Source organism: Crinia signifera, chromosome 4, assembly GCF_055691185.1.
Source record: "Crinia signifera chromosome 4, ASM5569118v1, whole genome shotgun sequence".
In the NCBI taxonomy this organism is placed as follows: domain Eukaryota; kingdom Metazoa; phylum Chordata; class Amphibia; order Anura; family Myobatrachidae; genus Crinia; species Crinia signifera.
In genome coordinates, this window is record NC_139220.1 from 482,040 (window position 1) to 508,756 (window position 26,717).

General features: G+C 47.9%; 1 protein-coding gene, 1 long non-coding RNA gene and 2 pseudogenes across 2 annotated transcripts in view; 2 read left to right on the top strand and 2 right to left on the bottom strand.

Moving 5' to 3' along the window:
* Positions 1-26,717, top strand: part of SLC15A5 (solute carrier family 15 member 5) — a 114,535-nt gene that overhangs the window by 47,624 nt on the left and 40,194 nt on the right. Inside the window, exon 6 of the mRNA XM_083179525.1 lies at positions 5,781-5,969. Within this exon, the coding sequence (XP_083035651.1) occupies positions 5,781-5,969 (189 nt within the window). The remainder of the gene's footprint in view (positions 1-5,780; positions 5,970-26,717) is intronic.
* LOC146076161 (5S ribosomal RNA) lies at positions 800-918 on the bottom strand (annotated as a pseudogene).
* Positions 2,939-3,057, top strand: LOC146076175 (5S ribosomal RNA; annotated as a pseudogene).
* On the bottom strand, positions 9,697-10,893 carry LOC146073537 (uncharacterized). Its single transcript, XR_014473284.1, has 2 exons — positions 10,812-10,893; positions 9,697-9,874 (listed from the first exon to the last, which is right to left on the bottom strand). It is a non-coding gene; the product is annotated as an uncharacterized LOC146073537 (long non-coding RNA).

Genomic DNA, 26,717 nt, shown 5'->3' on the forward strand with positions numbered 1-26,717 from the left:
CATCACCCTTGGAATCAACGACATCAACCGGGTGCGGGGACACCTCAACTGACTCACGGCCTTCAGGGGGGAGGAGGGCGTGTCGGGAAACTAGGGGAATATGCAGAGACCCTAGCCTCAGGGAAACCAGCCCCAGAAATTCCTGAGAACGCACCATGTCATAGGGAATATAGAGTGTAAGCAGCACTGGGGCAGGGGCTGATGTGACTGATACGCTCTCTGTAATGTGTGTGTACATGTGATAGGGAATATAGAGTGAAAAAAATGGTGGTCACGAGGATGACTACAAGAGAACCTACGTGAGGTTTTTTGGGGCACACTTTACAAAATAATTAAGGTGATATGGTATGATGGTAATAGGTTAAAAATTAAATTTTTATTAGATATGCGCTAAAAGAAGAAAGAAAGGTGAAATGGTCACTTGTGTTAATTAACAAATGAGCAGGTTGGTCACCTGATGATGAGAGTCCCGAACAATTTCACTATAGCCGGCGCAATGAAAGGATAAGTATATGGTCCACCTGTCAACCAAAATCACACATGTAACAGTATTGAAGATTCAATTAGTCTTAATAATACCTATGGTTCGACAAAGGTGGTCTGTTATTGACGCTTGACACAAAGATACAATTATTTTATATATAAAAAATATAGGTGTACGTGGCCTCCGTCTAACAAGCAAGCAAGGAGTACAGTGAAATCAATTGAAATAAGAGACTGCTATAGTAGAAAGGAGAAGTACAGAGTTGGTATGGGTTATAAGCTTGGGTCAGACACTGGGTGTTTCTGCTGTTCCGTAGTATTACTACACCGGATATTCCCAGTGGGTCCCCCCCACAAGTACTAAGCCGGCCAATCACTGCTTAGCTGCTGAAATCGGTACGGGATCAGGCGATCCAGTGATGTATGGTAGTAAGTTTACCAAGTGAGAGGGCACCTGTGTTGATACCCAAGGAAAGGTAGAATGCTTCTGCTTTCAGAGGTGCCACCAGGATGTCACCCTGTTACCTGCCTGTATTGCAGGGGGATTTGTGGTATGGCACGACTGATGAGAGAGCATGGAGCTAAATAGAGAATTAGGAGGTGGGTTGGTGTCTCTGGCGTGTCTCACCTTCTGCTGTCCACCATCTACTGATAGTATCCAATGGTGAATGAGAGAGGCGAATAACGTCCACCCCTTCCCTGAGGTATAAGATTTTTAGGTGTAAATGAGTTGGTGGAAGACAGAAGGGGAAGGGGGAGGAGAGGACAAAAGGGAGAAGAGGAGAGCAGTCTATTAATTTGAATGCCAATTGGTATAGGTACAGAAATTAACAATTTCTGGGATGAAACAATGGATGTGTCCTCTTTGCTGGTGCAAATGGTTGTCACCAGTATCAGTATAGTTTTACTGGGACCACTGTGACAGCCTGAGGAATTTGATCCTAAATTGCCTGGTCTGTACGATTTTAGGAGGATTTTTTGGGTGAATTGACATCTGTCATTCCCCTGACTAAGTCAAAATAGTCAACGTATGCTGTGTAGTACAGTAACACAATATTGAAGTAAACTGCAGAGAACGTGGTGGTAAATGTTGTTGCTATGCACACCAAATGTCGGTTTGACTAAGAATATATGTTGCACAAGACAGGGTATGGTAATTATAAGGCTTCATAAAAAATTTTTTTGAGTGAACATATGCCCTAGCAAAGACAAAGTAAATCAATGGTTAGGCAGTAATATTTTAAATTTACTTTTGCCTTATACCGTTCACAGTGAAAGCAAGCACTATACAATATATCAGTCAAAGAGTATAATACATTGTTACAGATAGTATGACCCATATACTTAACGCTAATGGTCTTTTGCACTGAGCTGAAGAAGCTCCAGCATGCGTTAGGTTAACCGTGCAGGTTCTCAATGCCGGACTGTGGACGCCGGGAGAAAGCGATTAACATGGGGGTACTTAGCTGAGATTGCGGTGCCCTTAGCCTGTGGAATGGGGAAAACCGCATGAGGTTCTTGAGGCAGCAGTGGAAGCGTGGTCTGCTGTTGGTCGGCGCCCGTCACCAGATTGACGGGGGCGCCGTGGGAAGTAAAGTGCCGGGATCGGCAATAGAGACGGAGGCTGGAGGTGTGTCAGAGGCGTCGTCCTGACACGTGTTTCGCGTCCTTTGACAAAGCCGCAGCAATCTCAGCTAAGTACCCCCATGTTAATCGCTTTCTCCCGGCGTCCACAGTCCGGCATTGAGAACCTGCACGGTTAACCTAACGCATGCTGGAGCTTCTTCAGCTCAGTGCAAAAGACCATTAGCGTTAAGTATATGGGTCATACTATCTGTAACAATGTATTATACTCTTTGACTGATATATTGTATAGTGCTTGCTTTCACTGTGAACGGTATAAGGCAAAAGTAAATTTAAAATATTACTGCCTAACCATTGATATACTTTGTCTTTGCTAGGGCATATGTTCACTCAAAAATTTTTTTTCTGAAGCCTTATAATTACCATACCCTGTCTTGTGCAACATATATTCTTAGTCAAACCGACATTTGGTGTGCATAGCAACAACATTTACCACCACGTTCTCTGCAGTTTACTTCAATATTGTGTTACTGTACTACACAGCATACGTTGACTATTTTGACTTAGTCAGGGGAATGACAGATGTCAATTCACCCAAAAAATCCTCCTAAAATCGTACAGACCAGGCAATTTAGGATCAAATTCCTCAGGCTGTCACAGTGGTCCCAGTAAAACTATACTGATACTTGTGACAACCATTTGCACCAGCAAAGAGGACACATCCATTGTTTCATCCCAGAAATTTCTGTACCTATACCAATTGGCATTCAAATTAACAGACTGCTCTCCTCTTCTCCCTTTTGTCCTCTCCTCCCCCTTCCCCATTCTACCTTTCCTTGGGTATCAACACAGGTGCCCTCTCACTTGGTAAACTTACTACCATACATCACTGGATCGCCTGATCCCGTACCGATTTCAGCAGCTAAGCAGTGATTGGCCGGCTTAGTACCTGTGGGGGGGACCCACTGGGAATATCCGGTGTAGTAATACTACGGAACAGCAGAAACACCCAGTGTCTGACCCAAGCTTATAACCCATACCAACTCTGTACTTCTCCTTTCTACTATAGCAGTCTCTTATTTCAATTGATTTCACTGTACTCCTTGCTTGCTTGTTAGACGGAGGCCACGTACACCTATATTTTTATATATAAAATAATTGTATCTTTGTGTCAAGCGTCAATAACAGACCACCTTTGTCGAACCATAGGTATTATTAAGACTAATTGAATCTTCAATACTGTTACATGTGTGATTTTGGTTGACAGGTGGACCATATACTTATCCTTTCATTGCGCCGGCTATAGTGAAATTGTTCGGGACTCTCATCATCAGGTGACCAACCTGCTCATTTGTTAATTAACACAAGTGACCATTTCACCTTTCTTTCTTCTTTTAGCGCATATCTAATAAAAATTGAATTTTTCACTTATTACCATCATACCATATCACCTTAATTATTTTGTATAGTGTACCCCAAAAAACCTCACGTAGGTTCTCTTGTAGTCATCCTCGTGACCACCATTTTTTTCAGTTTCATTGCTGAACATCCTTTGGGAGCACCACCAACCAGACATTTAGTTGCCGCAGTAAACATGTTGGTTTTTCATATGTACAGTTGAAACCCTGTAAATTATACCGTTACATTAGCCTGTGCCATTTCCCTCCCTTCATCCTTCAGGGAATATAAAGTGTAAGCAGCACTGGGGCAGGGGCTGATGTGACCGATACGCTCTCTGTAATGTGTGTGTACATGTGATAGGGAATATAGGGGCAGGGACTGATGTGACTGATACGCTCTCGGTAATGTGTGTGTACATGTGATAGGGAATATAGAGTGTAAGCACCACTGGGGCAGGGGCTGATGTGACTGATATGCTCTCTGTAATGTGTGTACATGTGATAGGGAATATAGAGTGTAAGCACCACTGGGGCAGGGGCTGATGTGACTGATACGCTCTCTGTAATGTGTGTGTACATGTGATAGGGAATATAGAGTGTAAGCAGCACTGGGGCAGGGACTGATGTGACTGATACGCTCTCTGTAATGTGTGTACATGTGATAGGGAAAATACAGTGTAAGCAGCACTGGGGCAGGGGCTGATGTGACTGATACGCTCTCTGTAATGTGTGTACATGTGATGGGGAATATAGAGTGTAAGCACCACTGGGGCAGGGACTGATGTGACTGATACGCTCTCTGTAATGTGTGTGTACATGTGATAGGGAATATAGAGTGTAAGCAGCACTGGGGCAGGGGCTGATGTGACTGATACGCTCTCTGTAATGTGTGTACATGTGATAGGGAAAATACAGTGTAAGCAGCACTGGGGCAGGGGCTGATGTGACTGATACGCTCTCTGTAATGTGTGTACATGTGATGGGGAATATAGAGTGTAAGCACCACTGGGGCAGGGACTGATGTGACTGATACGCTCTCTGTAATGTGTGTGTACATGTGATAGGGAATATAGAGTGTAAGCACCACTGGGGCAGGGACTGATGTGACTGGTACGCTCTCTGTAATGTGTGTGCATGTGATAGGGAATATACAGTGTAAGCAGCACTGGGGCAGGGACTGATGTGACTGATACGCTCTCTGTAATGTGTGTGTACATGTGATAGGGAATACAGAGTGTAAGCAGCACTGGGGCAGGGGCTGATGTGACTGATACGCTCTCTGTAATGTGTGTGTGTGGTAGTGAATATAGGGTGTAAGCAGCACTGGGGCAGGGGCTGATGTGACTGATACGCTCTCTGTAATGTGTGTACATGTGATAGGGAATATAGAGTGTAAGCACCACTGGGGCAGGGGCTGATGTGACTGATACGCTCTCTGTAATGTGTGTACATGTGACAGGGAATATACAGTGTAAGCAGCACTGGGGCAGGGGCTGATGTGACTGATACGCTCTCTGTAATGTGTGTACATGTGATAGGGAATATAGAGTGTAAGCAGCACTGGGGCAGGGGCTGATGTGACTGATACGCTCTCTGTAATGTGTGTACATGTGATAGGGAATATAGAGTGTAAGCAGCACTGGGGCAGGGACTGATGTGACTGATACGCTCTCTGTAATGTGTGTGTACATGTGATAGGGAATACAGAGTGTAAGCAGCACTGGGGCAGGGGCTGATGTGACTGATACGCTCTCTGTAATGTGTGTGTGTGGTAGTGAATATAGGGTGTAAGCAGCACTGGGGCAGGGGCTGATGTGACTGATACGCTCTCTGTAATGTGTGTACATGTGATAGGGGATATAGAGTGTAAGCAGCACTGGGGCAGGGGCTGATGCTCTCTGTATAGTGATAAATCTCATTGTGGATTGTATAACTGATGCGCCAGCCAATCATATCCTAGCTGCGTTGTATTTTTATAAATGTTAGTAGCTGATTGGTTGAAGCAAATGTTATCTTTCACAATATCCTTCATCACTCATTGATAAATGAGCCCCATTGTCTGTATAGTGCTGCAGAATATATGGGTACTGTATACATAATATTCCCCATTGTCTGTATAGTGGGTACTATATACATAATCTTCCCCATTGTCTGTATAGTGCTGCAGAATATATGGGTACTGTATATATAATCCTCCCCATTGTCTGTATAGTGGGTACTGTATATATAATCCTCCCCACTGATACTGCCAGTGCTAATAACCATCTGTTAGATGAACACTCTGATAACGTTAATGATTATTCTTGTCTCTAGTGTGTGGCCATGTTGGTGCGGCCTTCTCGCTGGTCGTAGCTGGAATCTATGAAATCTATCGCAAGCGGTTCCCTCTGGTGGAGCAGAGCCTATCAGGAAAGGTTTTATTAGTGTCCTCCATGTCCTGCCTCCACTTAGCGCCTCAGTATGCCTTGCTGGGGATTGCGGAAGCTCTGGTGGCTCCGGCTTGTAAGTGTAACGGAGAATCCATTCTAGTGATCTTTAGTGAGTCCGTGTCACACTGGGAGCGGAGGGGACACAAATGTCTGTGACACACGGGGGCGGAGGGGACACAAATGTCTGTGACACACGGGGAGCGGAAGGGACACTAATGTCTGTGTCACACAGGGAGCGGAGGGACACAAATGTCTGTGTCACACAGGGAGCGGAGGGACACAAATGTCTGTGTCACACAGGGAGCGGAGGGGACACAAATGTCTGTGTCACACAGGGAGCGGAGGGACACAAATGTCTGTGTCACACAGGGAGCGGAGGGGACACTAATGTCTGTGTCACACAGGGAGCGGAGGGGACACTAATGTCTGTGACACACTGGGAGCGGAGGGGACACAAATGTCTGTGACACACGGGGAGCGGAGGGGACACAAATGTCAGTGACACACAGGGAGCGGAGGGGACACAAATGTCTGTGTCACACAGGGAGCGGAGGGGACACAAATGTCTGTGACACACGGGGAGCGGAAGGGACACTAATGTCTGTGTCACACAGGGAGCGGAGGGGACACAAATGTCTGTGACACACGGGGGCGGAGGGGACACAAATGTCTGTGACACACGGGGAGCGGAAGGGACACTAATGTCTGTGTCACATAGGGAGCGGAGGGACACAAATGTCTGTGTCACACAGGGAGCGGAGGGGACACTAATGTCTGTGACACACTGGGAGCGGAGGGGACACAAATGTCTGTGACACACGGGGGCGGAGGGGACACAAATGTCAGTGACACACAGGGAGCGGAGGGGACACAAATGTCTGTGTCACACAGGGAGCGGAGGGGACACAAATGTCTGTGACACACGGGGAGCGGAAGGGACACTAATGTCTGTGTCACACAGGGAGCGGAGGGGACACAAATGTCTGTGACACACGGGGGCGGAGGGGACACAAATGTCTGTGACACACGGGGAGCGGAAGGGACACTAATGTCTGTGTCACATAGGGAGCGGAGGGACACAAATGTCTGTGTCACACAGGGAGCGGAGGGGACACTAATGTCTGTGACACACTGGGAGCGGAGGGGACACAAATGTCTGTGACACACGGGGGCGGAGGGGACACAAATGTCAGTGACACACAGGGAGCGGAGGGGACACAAATGTCTGTGTCACACAGGGAGCGGAGGGGACACAAATGTCTGTGACACACGGGGAGCGGAAGGGACACTAATGTCTGTGTCACACAGGGAGCGGAGGGGACACAAATGTCTGTGACACACGGGGGCGGAGGGGACACAAATGTCAGTGACACACAGGGAGCGGAGGGGACACTAATGTCTGTGACACACGGGGAGCGGAAGGGACACAAATGTCTGTGACACACGGGGGCGGAGGGGACACAAATGTCAGTGACACACAGGGAGCGGAGGGGACACAAATGTCTGTGTCACACGGGGAGCGGAGGGGACACAAATGTCTGTGTCACACGGGGAGCGGAGGGGACACAAATGTCTGTGTCACACAGGGAGCGGAGGGGACACTAATGTCTGTGACACACGGGGAGCGGAGGGGACACAAATGTCTGTGTCACACAGGGAGCGGAGGGGACACAAATGTCTGTGACACACGGGGAGCGGAGGGGACACTAATGTCTGTGACACACAGGGAGCGGAGGGGACACAAATGTCAGTGACACACGGGGGCGGAGGGGACACAAATGTCTGTGACACACAGGGAGCGGAGGGGACACAAATGTCTGTGACACACAGGGAGCGCAGGGGACACTAATGTCTGTGACACACGGGGGCGGAGGGGACACAAATGTCAGTGACACACAGGGAGCGGAGGGGACACTAATGTCTGTGACACACTGGGAGCGGAGGGGACACTAATGTCTGTGACACACGGGGAGCGGAGGGGACACTAATGTCTGTGACACACTGGGAGCGGAGGGGACACAAATGTCTGTGTCACACAGGGAGCGGAGGGGACACTAATGTCTGTGACACACGGGGAGCGGAGGGGACACTAATGTCTGTGTCACACGGGGAGCGGAGGGGACACAAATGTCTGTGTCACACAGGGAGCGGAGGGGACACAAATGTCTGTGACACACGGGGGGCGGAGGGGACACAAATGTCTGTGTCACACAGGGAGCGGAGGGGACACAAATGTCAGTGACACACAGGGAGCGGAGGGGACACTAATGACTGACATATGGGGAGCGGAGGGGACACTAATGTCTGTGACACACAGGGAGCGGAGGGGACACAAATGTCTGTGATACACGGGGAGCGGAGGGGACACAAATGTCTGTGATACACGGGGAGCGGAGGGGACACAAATGTCTGTGATACACGGGGAGCGGAGGGGACACAAATGTCTGTGATACACGGGGAGCGGAGGGGACACAAATGTCTGTGACACACGGGGAGCGGAGGGGACACTAATGTCTGTGACACACGGGGAGCGGAGGGGACACAAATGTCTGTGACACACGGGGAGCGGAGGGGACACAAATGTCTGTGACACACGGGGGGCGGAGGGGACACAAATGTCTGTGTCACACAGGGAGCGGAGGGGACACAAATGTCAGTGACACACAGGGAGCGGAGGGGACACTAATGACTTTGACATATGGGGAGCGGAGGGGACACTAATGTCTGTGACACACAGGGAGCGGAGGGGACACAAATGTCTGTGATACACGGGGAGCTCAGGGGACACAAATGTCTGTGATACACGGGGAGCGGAGGGGACACAAATGTCTGTGACACACGGGGAGCGGAGGGGACACTAATGTCTGTGACACACGGGGAGCGGAGGGGACACAAATGTCTGTGACACACGGGGAGCGGAGGGGACACAAATGTCTGTGACACACGGGGAGCGGAGGGGACACAAATGTCAGTGACACAGTATGCCCATGACATACTATATAACACTCCGCAATGCCCATGACATACTAAATAACACACCACAATGCCCATGACATTATATATAACACTCCGCAATGCCCATGACATACCATATAACACACTGCAATGCCCATGACATACTATATAACACACTGCAATGCCCATGACATACTATATAACACTCCGCAATGCCCATGACATACTATATAACACACTGCAATGCCCATGACATTATATATAACACTCCGCAATGCCCATTACATACTATGGCCCTTATTCTGATCGGTGCGGATATTCCCGCATTCTTACGGTGCGGTCCGCACGCCACGGTGTTTTGCCGCGTGCGGCCATCGTCCGTAGAAACGCCCACGTGTCCTCCGCATTCGGACGGACTCACTCTTTAAGAACAGGGCGTGTTTACGGACGACATACAAACCATGCGTGTGCGGGAGAAACACTCCGATTCTGCACGGTATTACTGAGTATTACAGAGTATGCTCGGAAATACCGCATCCGAACGGGAGCCAAGCGGTGCTACCGCCCGTAAGCGGAGTATTTACGCCAAACAACCCACTATTATGTCAATTCTGCAATACATCACATGACCCACTTATTCAATTACCTATCCTCATAAAAAACAGCTTATTTGGAATTGGAATCAATTAGATGCCAATATATCCTTACAAGCATGCCTAACACATCCATTGCACACATTAACCCTTACAGCAATGTAAGTGCAATGGTTTGTATTACACCCTGTGTAAAAGATTATAAACAATCTACACATATACTGTTTCAAGTGCAAATAAAACCAACAACTGTGAACTTGCATAAAGAATTTATTTTAAATCAACATTAACATAAAAAATAAAATATAAAATATAATAAATCAAAGCAGCAGATCGCGGATGTCCTGCAGGTCTGCTAGAAGGAGCCTTAAATGTTGCTCCGCTCGCAGGACGGCCCCACGCACCCCCTCATCTGCCGGTGTGGTGTCATCTGTGGGCATGTCAAAGGGGCAAAAATTAGTCATGTTATTCATGCATACATTTCACATACTGCGACATAAATTGCACAAATGCTAGGTGACATGTGTGTATATATATATATATCTATCTATGTAGAGAGATAGAGACACACATAGATAAATAGATATGACACATACATATATACATACATGCTAACTTATTTACTACATACTGTCTTTTTTGGCCTCTACCCTTTACTCTGCAGAAGACATAACAGTCATATTGTTTCTTCTCAGTCACAACCCACCCATGACTAACCAATGACAAGCATGTCATGGCCTCCGTCAATAAGAACTTGTCACAATCTGCTCAGTCTAAGTTCAGTGATGGTTCGTGGCATGGGAGTTATGCAAATGTCAGGAATGCACAGTACACATCCTCAAAATCATAATTCTGTCTAAACCAACCTACAATTCTGTGAGGGCAAAAAAACAATCTGAACTACAGGGGGTGTTTAGGTAGAGGAGGCTCCTGGGACACTGGCAACTTCTGACTCCATTCCAAGGTAGGCCGGCCCATACTCCATTTATAGCATACATCCTATAGTTTAGAAATAACATTCACCAACAATATAGATTCCACTATTTGATGGGTCATAATCAACACTTGCAGCAGGTGAATTTCATCCACAAATGATCCACTCATCCCTTTACTCCAGGATCCTGTTTAACTACTACGGTTATGTGGCAGTCAAAATGGAGCTCCAACCCATCCCACAAACCTGTGTAATTCAGAGGTGTCCTGGATGAAAGGGATGCCTTGGACACCCCATCTAACCCGTACCTGTATCTGTAGCTACCCACTTTGGGGTCTATATGAATAGTATGGGCCAAAAATTTGTTATCACCAGTGCTACATAACAAATACCAGTACAACTACTTCATTAATGATGCATTATGTTAACATACCGATCTGATGGTACTCCGGGGCCTGGCACGCCTCCTCCCCCTCGTCATCAGACTCCTCCGGGGCAACCGTGGCCTCCTCAGCCCCCTCCTCCGCCAGCTCCTCTGCCACAATAACCTCCTCCTCCAACTCCTCCTCCACCTCCTCCTCCTCCACCTCCTCCTCCTCCACCACCACCACCACCTCCTCCACCTCCTCCTCCGCCACCAACACCTCCTCCTCCGCAACCAACTCCGCTTCCACATCCTCCTCCACCACCTCCTCACGCACCTCCTCCTCCTCCACCACCATCTCCTCCTCCTCCACTTCCTCCTCCTCCACCCTTGCCGCCACCTCCTCCTCCGGGTCTTGGGCCTCCTCCTGGCCCAGGGCTGCCTCCGCCTCTTCACGGGCCTGTTGGGCTTGGGCTCGTGCTGTGTGGTAGAAAAAAAAATCATGGTCAATGTCGGGTCATTGGGGCACATGTATTAATCCATAACAAGACATACATGGAAGGGTGATAATGATGGCAAACGATGCAGGAAAGTAGCTCCTTACTGTTCATGGATTCCAAATTGTGACATGTAAATTATTATGTGATTGTTAGTAATTTGTTCACACATTACAACCCAGGCATTTATCAATGTGTAACACATATTAGATCTGGCACATTGTATGCATCAGAATCCTCAATGCTATGGCATTACATATAAAAGCCACATGACTGCATGTTAACCAGGAAGAAGCACACATAACAGTCTATGGACTTTTAAACCCATGGACACCCAGTTATCATGAGACACATTTTATTGTTTACATATGCTATGTTGTAAGTGCGAAATTTCATAGCTAAAATACTCACAATCAGCAATTTCGCTCCTGAGTTGCTGGAGCAGCTGGGGCTGGCGCCTGCGGAGGTCCGACCACCGCCTCTCAAGCTGCCCGAGGGACCTCCGCACCCGAGTGCGGGCGTAAATTCGGCGCCCTGCCGCAGCATAGGCCCTCCGCTTATGGCGGTTTGTGATAAACGGCCCCGCACGGCCCAGCCTTGTCTCCATGACGGAGACAAGAACCCTCAGCTCCGCATGTGTGAAGGGTTCTGCCCTTCGTGTCTCCGCCATGTTGACAATGGCATCTATCAACCAATCAGGTGGTGGCATTGGTTGATCACAGTTATTTGTGTTAATAACTTTATTGTTCATCTTTACATGAACAGCGTGTCTGCGCCAACACAAATGGTGACAAATTCGCATGCCTTCAAAACAGTAGTGTTGATGTATGGCAATGAACAAATCTGATATATATAAAACACAGTGTGTATGCACTTAGCAAATCCAATGACGCCTCGCTCCGCCAAGCAACGCGTGCTATAGCTTAGCAACGCCTAGCTGTACTTAGCATTATTTACTCTATGCATCTATGTGTATGCGTACATTTATGTGTAAAAGACACATACACACACTTGCAGGTATCCTGAGACCAGCATTATACACCAGCCCTGCCTGCCTGCCTGCCTGCCTGCCTGCCTGCCTGCCTGCCTGCCTGGCTGCCTGCTCCTTGAAATGTTGAAACATGTGAATAAATTCTAATAGCATATATATATATATATATATATATATATATCTGCAAACAAATCAGACATCAACACATGAAAAAATCCCAAACACATTACAGAATAAATCAATGTACTCACCAGTCATCAGGGATAGTATCAACTACAATAATGAAGATATAACAAACACATAAGATCCCTTGAACAAGGTATAATAATTAGCACCTATATTTAACTTCCCCCAAAACTAAGCACATATGATAAATATCTCCTATTTCTTTGCCATTAGGAGGGCAGGCTGGCTAATTTTCGTGTTGTAACACTGACAACTAACACACTGTACTTATTTGAAGGGGTGATTTTTACAATAATTGGTGTGTTCTGTCAACTCGATAACATGTACCTGAAGTATCTTTGCGCCACAGAGTCCCGCAGCTGGTATCCCCTCCGGCATTCAGGGGCGCGGGATGGGCGCATGGGCGGATCTTGCGGCTCAGATGGTACCTCCCACTCATCAAAGGGTATCTCACGCCGCACAGCAATGTTGTGGAAAAATATACACAGGCCCACGATCCTCGACACCATTTCAGGCGCATATTGTAAGTCACCACCAGTGGGCCCGGTGCTGGGTAGCTGTACGGCGTAAGTAGCCAGGGCGTACATGGGTAACCGGAGTCACCCAGAACCCACGCATCACGGCCTTCCAGCTCTTGGAGTCTTTGCCATATCCCGGTTTGTCGGATGACATGAGAGTCATGGGCACTTCCGGGAAACTTCGAGTTGAAGGCGAGAATCTCCATGGATGGGCCACATACCACCATCACGTTCAGTGAGTGGAACAATTTGCGGTTCCTATATATCTTCTCACTTCGAGATGGAGGCACAAATGGTACATGGGTGCCATCCACAGCCCCTATCACATTAGGGAAGCCAGCAATTTGATGGAAGGCCTGCTGGCTTCTGCGCAGGGTCTCGGTGGCAAATGTCATGGCCATGAAGTGCCCCTTGCGCCTGAACATGGCCGACGTCACACGCCTCAGGATTCGGCAGAAGGCCGGCTGAGATATTCCAGCAAGTACTGCCACTACTTGTTGGAATGATCCTGAGGCGCAGAAATGCAACACCGCCAGCAGCTGTGTGTGAGGCGGAATTGCTGTCGTGATCCCGTGTAGAGGTTCCAGATCGCTCTGAATTAAGGTGAGCAGATCCAGAATTACATGTGGCGGTAACCGGTACCTAGTAAGTACCTCATCATCGGGCATAGCAAACAGAGTCACCCGTGTGCGATAGATTCTAGCACGTCCTGGCCTCCTTGACCGACGAGTGGGGAGAGCCGCAAGTGCCCTTAGCCTCCTCTCCATGTAGCGCATAATAGCTTCAGCAACCTATAAAGAAATGAACATAAATACTGATGCACCTATGCACATAATGGCCATATCCCACTACAAATAGATTTGTAGCCTTCAATACGTACAATAGATGGCCGCCCCGTGAAATCCCGCAGATCCATTTGACTCTCTAATGATGACACAATAATATGAACTCAATACACACCGTCCAAAACACACAGATAAAGGTGTCAGCATTTTTTGCCGACATCATGTACTATGACACATTTCATCTATTGCTGGGACATGTTGTCCTGCAATAGATGAACCCACACAGGTTGAAGACCTGTGAGTGAAATAGTGAACATGTGACATGTTGCAATAATGATACACCACTTTGCTGGCCCAACAATCTGTAGTCAGTGAGGCAATGGTGCATACATTCATACACTTACATTGTTAATGGATATCATATCTACAAGGAGCATGGAAGAGCTTACCTTAGACCCTGACAAGTCCAGATCTGGAGACAAATGATTCTAGCAGGAAGTCACTATTTATAGGGCTCTCACATGTGTGGTCTATAACAGTAGAGATGAGTATTGCATGACTTGTGGGCTGGATTCTCTAAGGGATTGGGCTACTTTTAGCTTGCACTAAAACGCCACAATACCACAGTAGTCATGAATGAAATGTCATGTCATGCTAGCAAATAGCATGTGTATTGTGCAATAGTCACAGGTGTATCAGAAGATTCTATGCAATGTTAGCATTGGTGACCAGTATTTCATGTAGAACTTTCGCCAGGTTTTACACAATGAAATTTCCGCCACCGTATGCGGCGCGAAAAACCAGCGACGTACGCTCACGCACGGAACGCAGCTGCCGCTGATGTCCGCCAAACAGATTACACAAACAGTATATAAAGGTGTATTAGAAGGTGACAATGTTGTTGCTAACATGTCTGGATCCCAACCAGAGGTGGACCCAGTGCTGCAGCAACTATTTGACCAGATGGACTCCAGCACCACCTATGTGCCACTGCACATGCGGCCAGTGGGTAATGAGGAGGCTGCTGCCCCTTCTACAGCAGGGGAACCTGCACCTGACCATTCTACAGCAGGGCAACCTACACCTGGCCCTTCTGCAGCAGGCCAACCTGCAGCTGGCTCATATCCACCATCAGCAGAATTGTTTGGAACACAACAGGGGACTTCACAAGGTAGTACCATGGCCAGCACTTCAAGTGCAGCGACTGGTGCCAGGGGGCGTGGCCAGGGACGTGGCAAGGGGCGAGCCAGTGCAACAGCGGAACCACCCAAAAAAAATAAGGCATATGAAGCACAGGAGCTGGCCATCCTGGTTCCCCGAGCACGTGATTGGATAGAGTGTCCATCCGAGAAGCTGACACACACACGCAGATGGAAGATTTGGGAACAGATAACGGCAGAGATTAATGAAGTAGCGCCACAAGTTCGTGAGACGGACCATGTGAAGAAGAGGCAAGTTGTTTTGTGATACATGTGGCCAGTAATAGCCAAGTAATGATTGAATTGATGCTTAGATGCATTTAGCAAATGGGCCGTGAGGTTGTTACGATACACATACATTATTGCCATGTTATTTCGTTGAGAGTTAGAGTAGGGTGATTGTGAATGTGTATTGTAACGGTTGATATCATAGTTGCATGTAATATTATATATGGGACATTAATCACATGTTGTAATATGTAGCACAGAGCAATGGCTGCAACAGCTAACATTGGGAGTGACATGTATTAATATGTCAACTTACATTGCAGGTGGCAGGACTTCAAAACCAACCTGAAGAGGAAGATGACCAAGCGGTGGGAACACAGCCAGACATCTGGGGCCGGCCCCATGCCATCAGGGCTAGAGCTCACCCCCCTGGAGGTGATGGCCGAGAGCTGTATATCAGTTGAGGAGATCAGGGGGGTGAGCACGATGGATAGCGAGGCCCCAGCTGAAGTGTTTGCGTCTTTTCTGGAAGGTAAATATTGGTCATGCCATAAACTTGTGCAAGTAATTATCGTAGAATGTCTCCTAATTGTGTTTATCTTTTCCCACAGACACCCCACCGCTTGGTGACGACTCTGTTCAGGAGGTGGAGGAGTCCGTGCCACCTGGCCCCAGAGGTAGGCCTGTGCAGCAGCAGGCATCGGGCCAAGCCGATTTGGCCGCCTTGGCCGAGGTGCTTGGGGACATCAACCAGCAGGGAGACTTGGCATCAGAACGGGTGCGTAGGACCGAGGAGATCCTGGCGAGCTTGGTCAGCACCCAGCAGTCCATGGCTGCGAGCATGCAGGCCATGGCTGCAAGTGCTCAGGTGCTGGCCGAGCAAGCCACCCGCCAAAATGATCTCCTCCTCCACCATAATGAGCTTATGGTGGAGCTGGTTACCAGCAACAGGGTCCTAATGGCATCCGTTTCTGGTGCATTACCACCGGCAACACTCCCTGCTGGCAGGAGGGGTAGACCAGCCAACCCCTCCACATCATCTGCTCCACCTGCCCCAGCATCTGGCCGTCCCCGAAGAGCTGCTGCACAGGCCAAGGAGCCTACCAAGGCCAAACGTGGTCGGAAATGAACTTGTGGCTGCATTAATCTCCGCCGTTATGTGTTCCCAAATCTTCCATTGTGCTGTGTGTGTCAGCTTCTTGTGTCCAATCACGTGCTGAGGGTAACCAGCTGAGCCCTTGCTTCATATGTCCTTTGTGGTTCCCCTGTTGCCCTCTTTTGCCTGCCATTACTGTCAGCTGTACTTGAAGTGATGGCCATGGTACTATCTTGTGAAGTCCCCGGTTGTGTTCCAAATGATTCTGCTGATGGTGCATATGAGCCAGCTGCAGGTTGGCCTGCTGCAGAAGGGCCAGGTGTAGGGTGCCCTGCTGTTGAATGGTCAGGTGCAGCTTGCCCTGCTGTAGAAGGGCCAGCAGCCTCCTCATTTCCCACTGGCTGCATGTGCAGTGGCACATAGGAGGTGCTGGAGTCCATCTGTGTGCAATTATATTTGTTTTGTATTATTATTTATTTTGCTGCATTCCTGCCATGTTGTTTATTGTTTGTATGTATTATTTTATGGTCATTGCATCACACTGGCATTGACTGTGACATGAATATAAATAAATGTGTTTACTTTACCCAAAATGTGTGGTTTCATGAGTACATGTCAAATACACATGTGTATTGCTAGTATTAATATTCTGTCATGTCCATTGTTAGCAGTTTGAAAGTGTCTGACAAGTACAGCATATGTGGGGGACTAGTAAGGTTTCCTTGAAGCAGCAATGGTTTCAATTAAAGCACTGACAAGCGGCCTATTAGTGAGTAATGAGTAAAGGAGTAGATTCTATTGGGTTCAGGTGTTAATGGTTGTAGTCATTAGGCGTACGTTCGCCTACCGCATGAACGAGTGGTGTCCGCAAAGCAATAGTACACTTGTGGACACCGCACATTTCTGCCCTTTTTGATCGCGTGCATTCGGAGTGGTTTCCGAATGTACGCCCCCCAACATAAGTGTACTCCCCCGTGTCCGCCCATGTTTCCGCCCCGTTTTGCCCACTTTGAAACTACGCCCATGTGTCATTCCGCATGACGCCCATAATACGCCCCTATTTCCCGAATGATAGCGGTGAACAGTTCTGGACGGGATCTGGCCGAACTGGTACCGAGTCAAGGCGTGGCACATGCGCGTAGCGTTCTCCACGCATGCGCAGACGCCGTAAAGACGCGATCCGAAAGTATGCGGTAAAGTCCGCGTCAATCAGAATAAGGGCCTATATAACACTCCGCAATGCCCATGACATACTATATAACACACCGCAATGCCCTTGACATACTATATAACACTCCGCAATGCCCATGACATACTATATAACACTCCGCAATGCCCATGACATACCATATAACACACTGCAATGCCCATGACATACTATATAACACCCCGCAATGCCCATGACATACTATATAACACACTGTAATGCCCATGACATACTATATAACACTCCGCAATGCCCATGACATACTATATAACACTCCGCAATGCCCATGACATACTATATAACACCGTAATGCCCATTACATACCATATAACACACTGCAATGCCCATGACATACTATATAACACACTGCAATGCCCATGACATACTATATAACACACTGCAATGCCCATTACACATTTAACACATAAGTGCCACTTACCTACATGCTCAATGCCAGGGGCTTCATGCTCGATGCCAAGGGGGTCTGAATTTGCTTGTTGCCAAGGTGGACAGAACTGTGCAGCGGCCTGCTCCCGGCCGGTATTTTCACCGCCGGTGGTGTGCAGCAGGGAGGGAGGATGGGAGCGGTGGTGTGTGCAGCAGGGAGGGAGGGTGGGAGCGGTGGTGATGTGCAACAGGGAGGGAGGGTGGGAGCGGTGGTGGTGTGCAACAGAGAGGGAGGGTGGTAGCGGTTGTGGTGTGCAACAGGGAGGGAGGGTGGGAGCGGTAGTGTGCAGCATGGAGGGAGCGGTAGTGTGCAGCAGGGAGGGAGGGTGCAGCAGGGAGGGTGGGTTGCAGTCATGTGCAGCAGGGTGGGTTGCAGCAGGGTGGGTGGGTGCAGCAGGGTGGGTAAGGGGGTGGGTGCTGGGTGGGTGCAGCTTGGTGCAGGGTGGGTAGGTGGGTGCAGCTTGGAGCAGGGTAGGTGGGTGCAGCTTGGAGCAGGGTGGGTGGGTGCAGCAGGGTGGGTGGGTGCAGGGTGGGTAGGTGGGTGCATCAGGGTGGGTAGTGGGGTGGTTGCAGGGTGGGTAGGTGGATGTGTGCAGGGTGGGTAGGTGCAGCAGGGTGGGTAGGTGCAGGATGGATAGGTGGGTGGGTGCAGGGTGGGTAGGTGCAGCAGGGTGGGTAGGTGGATGGGTGCAGGGTGGGTAGGTGGGTGGGTGGAGCTTGGAGCAGGGTGGGTGGGTGCAGGGTGGGTGGGTGCAGCTTGGTGCAGGGTGGGTGGGTGCAGCAGGGTGGGTGGGTGCAGGGTGGGTAGGTGGGTGCAGCAGGGTGGGTGCAGGGTGGGTAGGTGGATGTGTGCAGGGTGGGTAGGTGCAGCAGGGTGGGTAGGTGCAGGGTGGATAGGTGGGTGGGTGCAGGGTGGGTAGGTGCAGCAGGGTGGGTAGGTGGATGGGTGCAGCTTGGAGCAGGGTGGGTGGGTGCAGCTTGGAGCAGGGTGGGTGGGTGCAGCTTGCAGCAGGGTGGGTGGGTGAGCCAGCCGCCGGTTAGCTGCTCACTTCACCTCTCCCCCTGCCTGTGTTCCATGCTGCGTGCTGGGCCCGGCCCCTGAGTCCCCCACTCCCCGCTGTGTCTGGGAAAGCTGGAGGCGGAGGTTGCGGGCAGTGAGACATGCTGCTGCTATGTAAAATTTACATCTCCCGCTGGACCGCTAGCCAATAGGCGCTCGCGGTCCAGCAGCCACCAGTTGATTGGCTGCTGGACCGCAAGCGCCCATTGGCTAGCGGTCCAGCGTGAGACGTGAATTTTACATGTCAGCAGCACGTCTCACTGCCCGCACCCTCCGCCTCCAGCTGCACGTCCCCCACCCTCCCCCTCCAGCTGCCTGCCCCGCCGCCGGGTAAGTCATCCGCTAGCTATTGACTACCCGGCGGCATATTATATGAAGCGTTAGGCCCCGCCCCACTGTAAAAGTGGGGCGGGGACTTAGATGACAGGGGCCCACCGGGGAATCCCCCGGTTCCCCCCCAGGCCAGTCCGAGCCTGTTGGGAACACGCTGTTGGAAGGGCTTTGGCTGCCCAGCCCTGCCTCTTAAATTTAACTAATTTCAGGCGATCAATGTTCAGCTTTGAATATATATATATATATATATATATATATATATATATATATATATAATATGCGTGTGTGTATATATGTATGTATATGTGTATATATATGTGTGTGTGTGTGTGTGTGTGTATGTGTATATATATATATATATATATATATATATATATATATATATATATATATATATATATAGCAATCCAAATCCTTATGGACAAATGGCACTCAGGAGACGATTTCATGCAAATAAAAGTTTTGTATTTGAATGGGGACGTTTCGGGGTATAAGCCCCTTCTTCAGCCCACTCCTACAGCAATGAGAACAAACATGAAACACATTTTTATACTTACAAAACCACGGAGCCTCACACGCTGCTGGATGCACGGAGTCGCCGCCCGGAAGTCATCACGCAGCACTTCCGTCTCAGGGCGCCTGGCTAACGTTGCTAAGCAACGTATAGCGTGCATTCCAGGAGCCAGGATGTAAACTGCCGCTTGAAGTTCGTGCTGGATCACTCCTTGTGGACCAGACAGAGCGGGCACCCGGGGCTGTGAAACAACAAAAAAACATTTAAGCAAAACAAAAACACCTGACAAAAAACGGCATATATATAAAAATGATAGTATGCAGCTGGTATGCAAATCTGTGATCGGATGAGGTCATGCTGACAGTGTGTCCGGCTGCATAGAGCATAGATGGTAATTTAGCTCATCTGCAGCCCCACCACACATCATGCAATTTTCCATACCGATTACCCCAGATCCGCATAGCTCCAGCAGCAAACTATGCTCCTTCATAAGCAAGTGATACATCAAAAAAAATCAAACATTAAAGCCCAGAGGAAAAATGGAAAAAACTTAGGTAAGAATGAAATTACATAAGACTGTTCCAATTGATCTTTTCATTCAAACCTTTGGGAGAGATGGTATTAAGGCGGAAAATCCATTCGGATTCTTTAATCAATAACTTTTTAGCTCTATTGCCACCTCTGAGTGAATCAGGGACACCATCAATGATAAAGTGTTTGAAATCACTGATGGTATGCCCCATGGCCTTAAAGTGGCGTGCCACCGGCTGGTCAATCACCTTCCCTCGTAGAGAGAGGTTAATTGCCGACCGGTGGAGCGCCATCCTGTCGCGGAAGGGACGTATAGTTTGGCCTATATAGAAAAGGCCACAAGGACAAACTATAGCATACACCACATGTGTGGTTTTACAAGTAAAGACGGATCTAATTTGGAACCTTTTTTCAAAGTGAGGATGTTTAAAGTCTTTACAACTAACCATGTGCTTACACGTCTCACAGGACCAACAGCTATAGCAGCCCGGAGGTTTAACATAGGTGTTGGGTGGCCTTTGAATGCCCATCCCCGTAACATCAGTTTTAACCAACCTGTCCCTAAGGTTGGGGCCTCTACGAAAGGCAGCCATTGGTCTGATGTTCCTTAAAGCGGGGAGATCAGGGTCGGTTTTCACAATGGGCCATAAGGCATTTGTAGCATGCCTAATGATGGGACTGGCTACTGAAAAGGTAGTGGACCATGGGAGTACCGATGTGGTGTCACGTGGTTTGGGTCTTAACAATTGAGATCTGGTCATTCCCATAACTTGCTGTTTTTGCTGAAGCAACACCGTAAGGTCATAGCCTCTGGCAATAAATTTCTCGATAAGGGCATCAAGACTTGCTTCAACTTTACTAGAGTCACTTATGATTCGTTTAACTCTGATCATTTGAGATAATGGCAGCCCTCTTTTGAGGGCGGGGGGATGATGGCTAGATGCCATCAAAAAAGTGTTACGCTCCACATCCTTAAGATAAACATCTGTATTGATGGTATTATTACAGATAGTTACATTCACATCTAAGAAATTGGCCGAAGTTGCACTCCAAGATGCTGTGTACTTGATTGGGGATTCACTAGCATTAATTTCAAGTAACAAAGCAGACAATAAATCTTCTCCACCCGTCCACAAGACAAAAATATCGTCTATGTAGCGGGTGTATAGATGCAAATGTCGACTAACATCTGGTTTATCAAAGAAAGTGATTTGCTCTTGGCTAAACATAAAAATATTAGCGAAGGATGGAGCCACAGCGGACCCCATGGCACATCCTCTCTGTTGTAAGTAGTATGCCCCATCGTACAAGAAATAATTGCGCTTCAAGGTCAGCACAATTAATTCCATGAATAAGTCATGGTCCAGCAAGGACGGATCCAGAAATTCAGTGATAAATGCCCTGACTGCCCCAACACCCCCATCATGTGGGATGGAGGTGTAGAGGCTGCAGACATCTAAGCACACCATAAGGGTCCCCTCAGGTAATGTACCAATACCCTCCAACAAATGAAGAAAACTGGTGGTATCTTTCAAAAATGTACTTTTCAAAGGTAACAAAGGCTGCAAAAGGAAGTCCAGCAGCTTGGCCACCGGCTGGTATAGGGAATCACGGGCAGCTATAATGGGTCGTCCGGGAGGGTGTAAAGCATTCTTGTGGACTTTGGGTAATGAGTATAGAACGGGGACAAGAGGCCACTCGTTGTACAGGGATTTGAATAATTTGGATGAAATTTTGCCATCCCCCATAGCGGTTTTCAAAATATCGTGTAGTTCCCGCTTATAAAGGGATGTCGGGTCATTGGGCAATTTTTTATATACCGCCGTCTCAGCCAGCTGACTGTACAATTCTTGACGATAGTCTGTCAGGTTCTGGACCACAATGGCCCCGCCTTTGTCGGCGGGCCGAATGACAATATCCTCGTATGTGCCCAGTTGGCTAAGGGCTTGAGATTCGGCTGGGGACAAATTTTTCTTAAATTTTGCAGGTGCCCCTGTATATTTAATGACAGAATCGTCCAATAATCTCCCAAAAGTACGCAGGGCCGCATTGTTTGATACAGGATCAAATGTAGATGTAGAATAACTCATCATAAATTTGTCCAAAGGACCCACAGGGATGGCATCAGGTTTAGTCTGAAAATGTTCTTTCAAGCGCAATTTGCGCATCAACTTGTGTTGGTCACACTTCCAACTAAAGGGATCGTGGAGGTTGGTAGGAACAAAAGTCAATCCTTTACTTAAAACATTCAATTCTGTGTCAGTCAACTTACGGTTAGACAGATTCATTATAGCGGTCTCTTGTCGACAGCTCTGGATGGATTTCGCCTTATTTCGTTTATTCTGGCGCCCCCTACGGGTGGGCGCCTTCTGTTGGTATTTCCAGATGTCCCGGAAGCCTGGCCTAAAGGGACATCTTGAGAACTGATGGCATCATCCGAGTCGGAAATCATAAAGTCGCTGTCATTATTCGCTGCCGCTGTGTCACGCTGTGACCGATTCTTTTGACCTTTTTTGGTCCAAGGGCGACGCCTCATTTCGTCTCATGGTTGGCGTTGGTTTGTGCCTGCTAGCCAACCATACACCCTATTTTCCTCATAATCGGCCTCAACAGTGCGCTGCTTATTATGTTTGAATTTGAGTAAATCGTTCTTGTAAGTGAGACATTGAAGTTCAAGCTTCTCAATCCATGCCGCATTTGCAGGATCACATAACATGGAATTATGTTCTTTTAGAAGGTCTCCGATTTTATTCTTGGTGACCTGTAACTCCCGGCCAGCCTCCTCGATCACTAAGACCATGAGGTCTAACGAGCAGTGATTAAGAATCCCGATCCATTTTTTGACAAAATCGGGATTGTGTCTCCCAATGGTCGGTGTATTGCGCACTCTGAATCCCCTCGGTATATGTTTACTCCTGAAATAATCGGACAATGATGTCCCATGTAGGAGAAAGTCTGTCTCACGTCTTCTCAGGCGGAACAGCTGATGATAAATCTCTTCCATGTTAAATGAAGGATTTGCTGTAGTGTCATCATGCGCAAACAGAATGTTTCCAATTTCAACTGTGGAAAACGTGAAGGTATCACATGCCGGAATATTAAGAATACGACAGCCAGCCATATCGCTTGTAACAGTTCCACTAGCATTCTCCATGATAATGGGGTAATGTAACGGCCAGTTCAACTTACGGCAGGTCGTATAAAAAAAGTCCAGTAGGTCTCAAAGCCAACAATGATGCAAATGTATCCAAATTTTAAATCAGGAGTGCCTTGCAACCGATGCTGGTCAAAACCAGCACAACAAATATATATATATATATATATCAAAACAAAAGAATGACCCCACGTGCGCCCTTAAGTTGTGAGCAGCTACTCTATGGCCCCCCCTGTTAGTGGGAGGCGATGTTTAGAAATAGAAAGAAAGGAGGTATAGAGAGCGCTTTTACACCACCAATAGTTTGTCAAAATACAAAAACAGTACAAATATTTTTAAAAAAACCAGTGTGCTTTTTATTAGATAATTTTCACATCTGGAAATGGTATCCTTTTCGGAAATACAAGCAACCCCTTGAAAACGTTCTTGTTTTTGTTGTCCTGCACCCTCACTACCCTGTTGGTCGACCTGAGGAAGGGGATCACTCCCCGAAACTGTTGACACTTATGACCTGATTTTTTGCACGTTTTACCTGTTATGCTTTGAATACAATTGATTTTGCACCAAATCCGGAGAGTGCCGCCTCGTGATTCCACAGTTGTGGATCCAAAGCTACTTTTATATCTACTCAGGAAGGCAACCCGGTGGTTGTTTTATTTCGTCCAGAGTGCCAGACCATTCGACTTCTTCTATATATATATATATATATATATATATATATATATATATATATATATATATATATATATATATACATGCTGACGAGGGGGCAGTGGCACTCAAACCAAGAAAGAGACAGCAGGCAGTGGTACTGACGTTTCGGGACACAGCAGTCCCTTTATCAAAGTGCTGGTGAGATGGTGAGACAAAGTCATATACAATTAAACATACCTTTATACCTGGGACCCGTCCACGTAGCCCGGCGTGGCGCCGGGAGGCGCAAAGTGATGACCTCATCCAACCCGGACGCATTGCAGGATCACATGGAGGAGATCACGTGGTCTAGAAAACACCAATACAGACAGGTTTAAAACGTTGCTAAGGCAACAACATGTAAACAAAACAGTGCGTGGAAATTTCAGTACTGTATATAAGAAATATGCATAATACCGTGACACCCTATTTAGAGCTAAGCACAGTAAAAATACATGAGATCCAGTTAACTTAGACACCATCTACAGGGACTAAAAATATTTGCAAAAACGAGTGTATTTATATAAACAGATAAGAACAGTAATACCAGGGCGTAATATACAGCACTATACATGCTGAAATATCGCTATGGCTAACCCAATAACTGTTAAATGAATAAGACTAATAGCACAGGCTGGCCCTATCCGTTACAAAAAGTGTGACAGACCCAGGTTTTCATTTAAGCCTCGGGGGGGGGGGGGGCTAATGTATCAAGGCAAAAGATCCACCTGCATTCCGCTCTTCTAAGGATCCCCGACCGATCACCACCCCGGAATAAGGGGGGACATGGTCAATGATCCTATAACGATCGGTTTTGCCTATATAATGGCGCCCGCAGGGGCAGCTAATCATATAGACAACTTAGCTGCCCCTGTGGGCGCCATTATATAGGCAAAACGGATCGTTATTTTAAGGAACGGGCAGCGGCGCATCGGTCCAACAATAAGATTGGACTTGCAGCCGGCCACAGTGAATTCCCCGTGGCCAGGCACTTCATTGAGGCTAGGCATCCACTGGCTACGCTACGCTATAGGATCATTGACCATGTCCCCCCCTTATTCCGGGGTGGTGATCGGTCGGGGATCCTTAGAAGAGCGGAATGCAGGTGGATCTTTTGCCTTGATACATTAGCCCCCCCGAGGTTTAAATGAAAACCTGGGTCTGTCACACTTTTTGTAACGGATAGGGCCAGCCTGTGCTATTAGTCTTATTCATTTAACAGTTATTGGGTTAGCCATAGCGATATTTCAGCATGTATAGTGCTGTATATTACGCCCTGGTATTACTGTTCTTATCTGTTTATATAAATACACTCGTTTTTGCAAATATTTTTAGTCCCTGTAGATGGTGTCTAAGTTAACTGGATCTCATGTATTTTTACTGTGCTTAGCTCTAAATAGGGTGTCACAGTATTATGCATATTTCTTATATACAGTACTGAAATTTCCACGCATTGTTTTGTTTACATGTTGTTGCCTTAGCAACGTTTTTAACCTGTCTGTATTGGTGATTTCTAGACCATGTGATCTCCTCAACGTGATCCTGCGATGCGTCCAGGTTGGATGAGGTCATCACTTTGCGCCTCCCGGCGCCACGCCGGGCTACGTGGACGGGTCCCAGGTATAAAGGTATGTTTAATTGTATATGACTTTGTCTCACCAGCACTTTGATAAAGGGATTGCTGTGTCCCGAAACGTCAGTACCACTGCCTGCTGTCTCTTTCTTGGTTTGAGTGCCGCCGCCCCCTCGTCAGCCTGTATTACTGGCAGCGTGCTGCTGTCCAGTTCGGATGGCACCACACTAATTGCTGTTCCCCCAGTGGGACATTGATATTGCACATTGGATATCTGGGAGTGCCGTCTCAGGTTGGATATATATATATATATATATATCTAATATACACCACGCCCACTTGTGAATAGACACGCGCGCATTAGGGTTCAAGGTGGGAATCTCCAGGAATCTAACAAGAGTGAGGTGACAACTCTAACTGTGACACATGGGGAGCGGAGGAGACACTAATGACTGCAACACACAAGTAGCTGAGGGGACACTAATGATTGTGACACCTGGAGAGAATCACCGACCCCTCACTATGATCACTGACCCCTCACCCTGATCACTGACCCCTCACCCTGATCACTGGCCCCTCACCCTGATCACTGGCCCCTCACCCTGATCACTGACCCCTCACTCCTATTACTGATCCCTCACACTGATTAGTGACTCCTCAACCTGATTACTCTACCCTTCTTCCCCTCAGTCCTATTACTGACCCCTCACCTCTCACCCTGATCACTGACCCCTTACTTCTATTCCTGACCTCTCACCCTGATCACTGACCCCTCATTCTGATCACTGACCCCTAACTCCTATTACCGACCCCTCACCTCTCACCCTGATCCTTGACCCCTTACTTCTATTCCTGACCTCTCACCCTGATCACTGACCCCTCATTCTGATCACTGACCCCTCACTCCTATTACCGACCCTTCACTCTGATCACTGACCCCTCACTCCTATATCCGACCCCCTC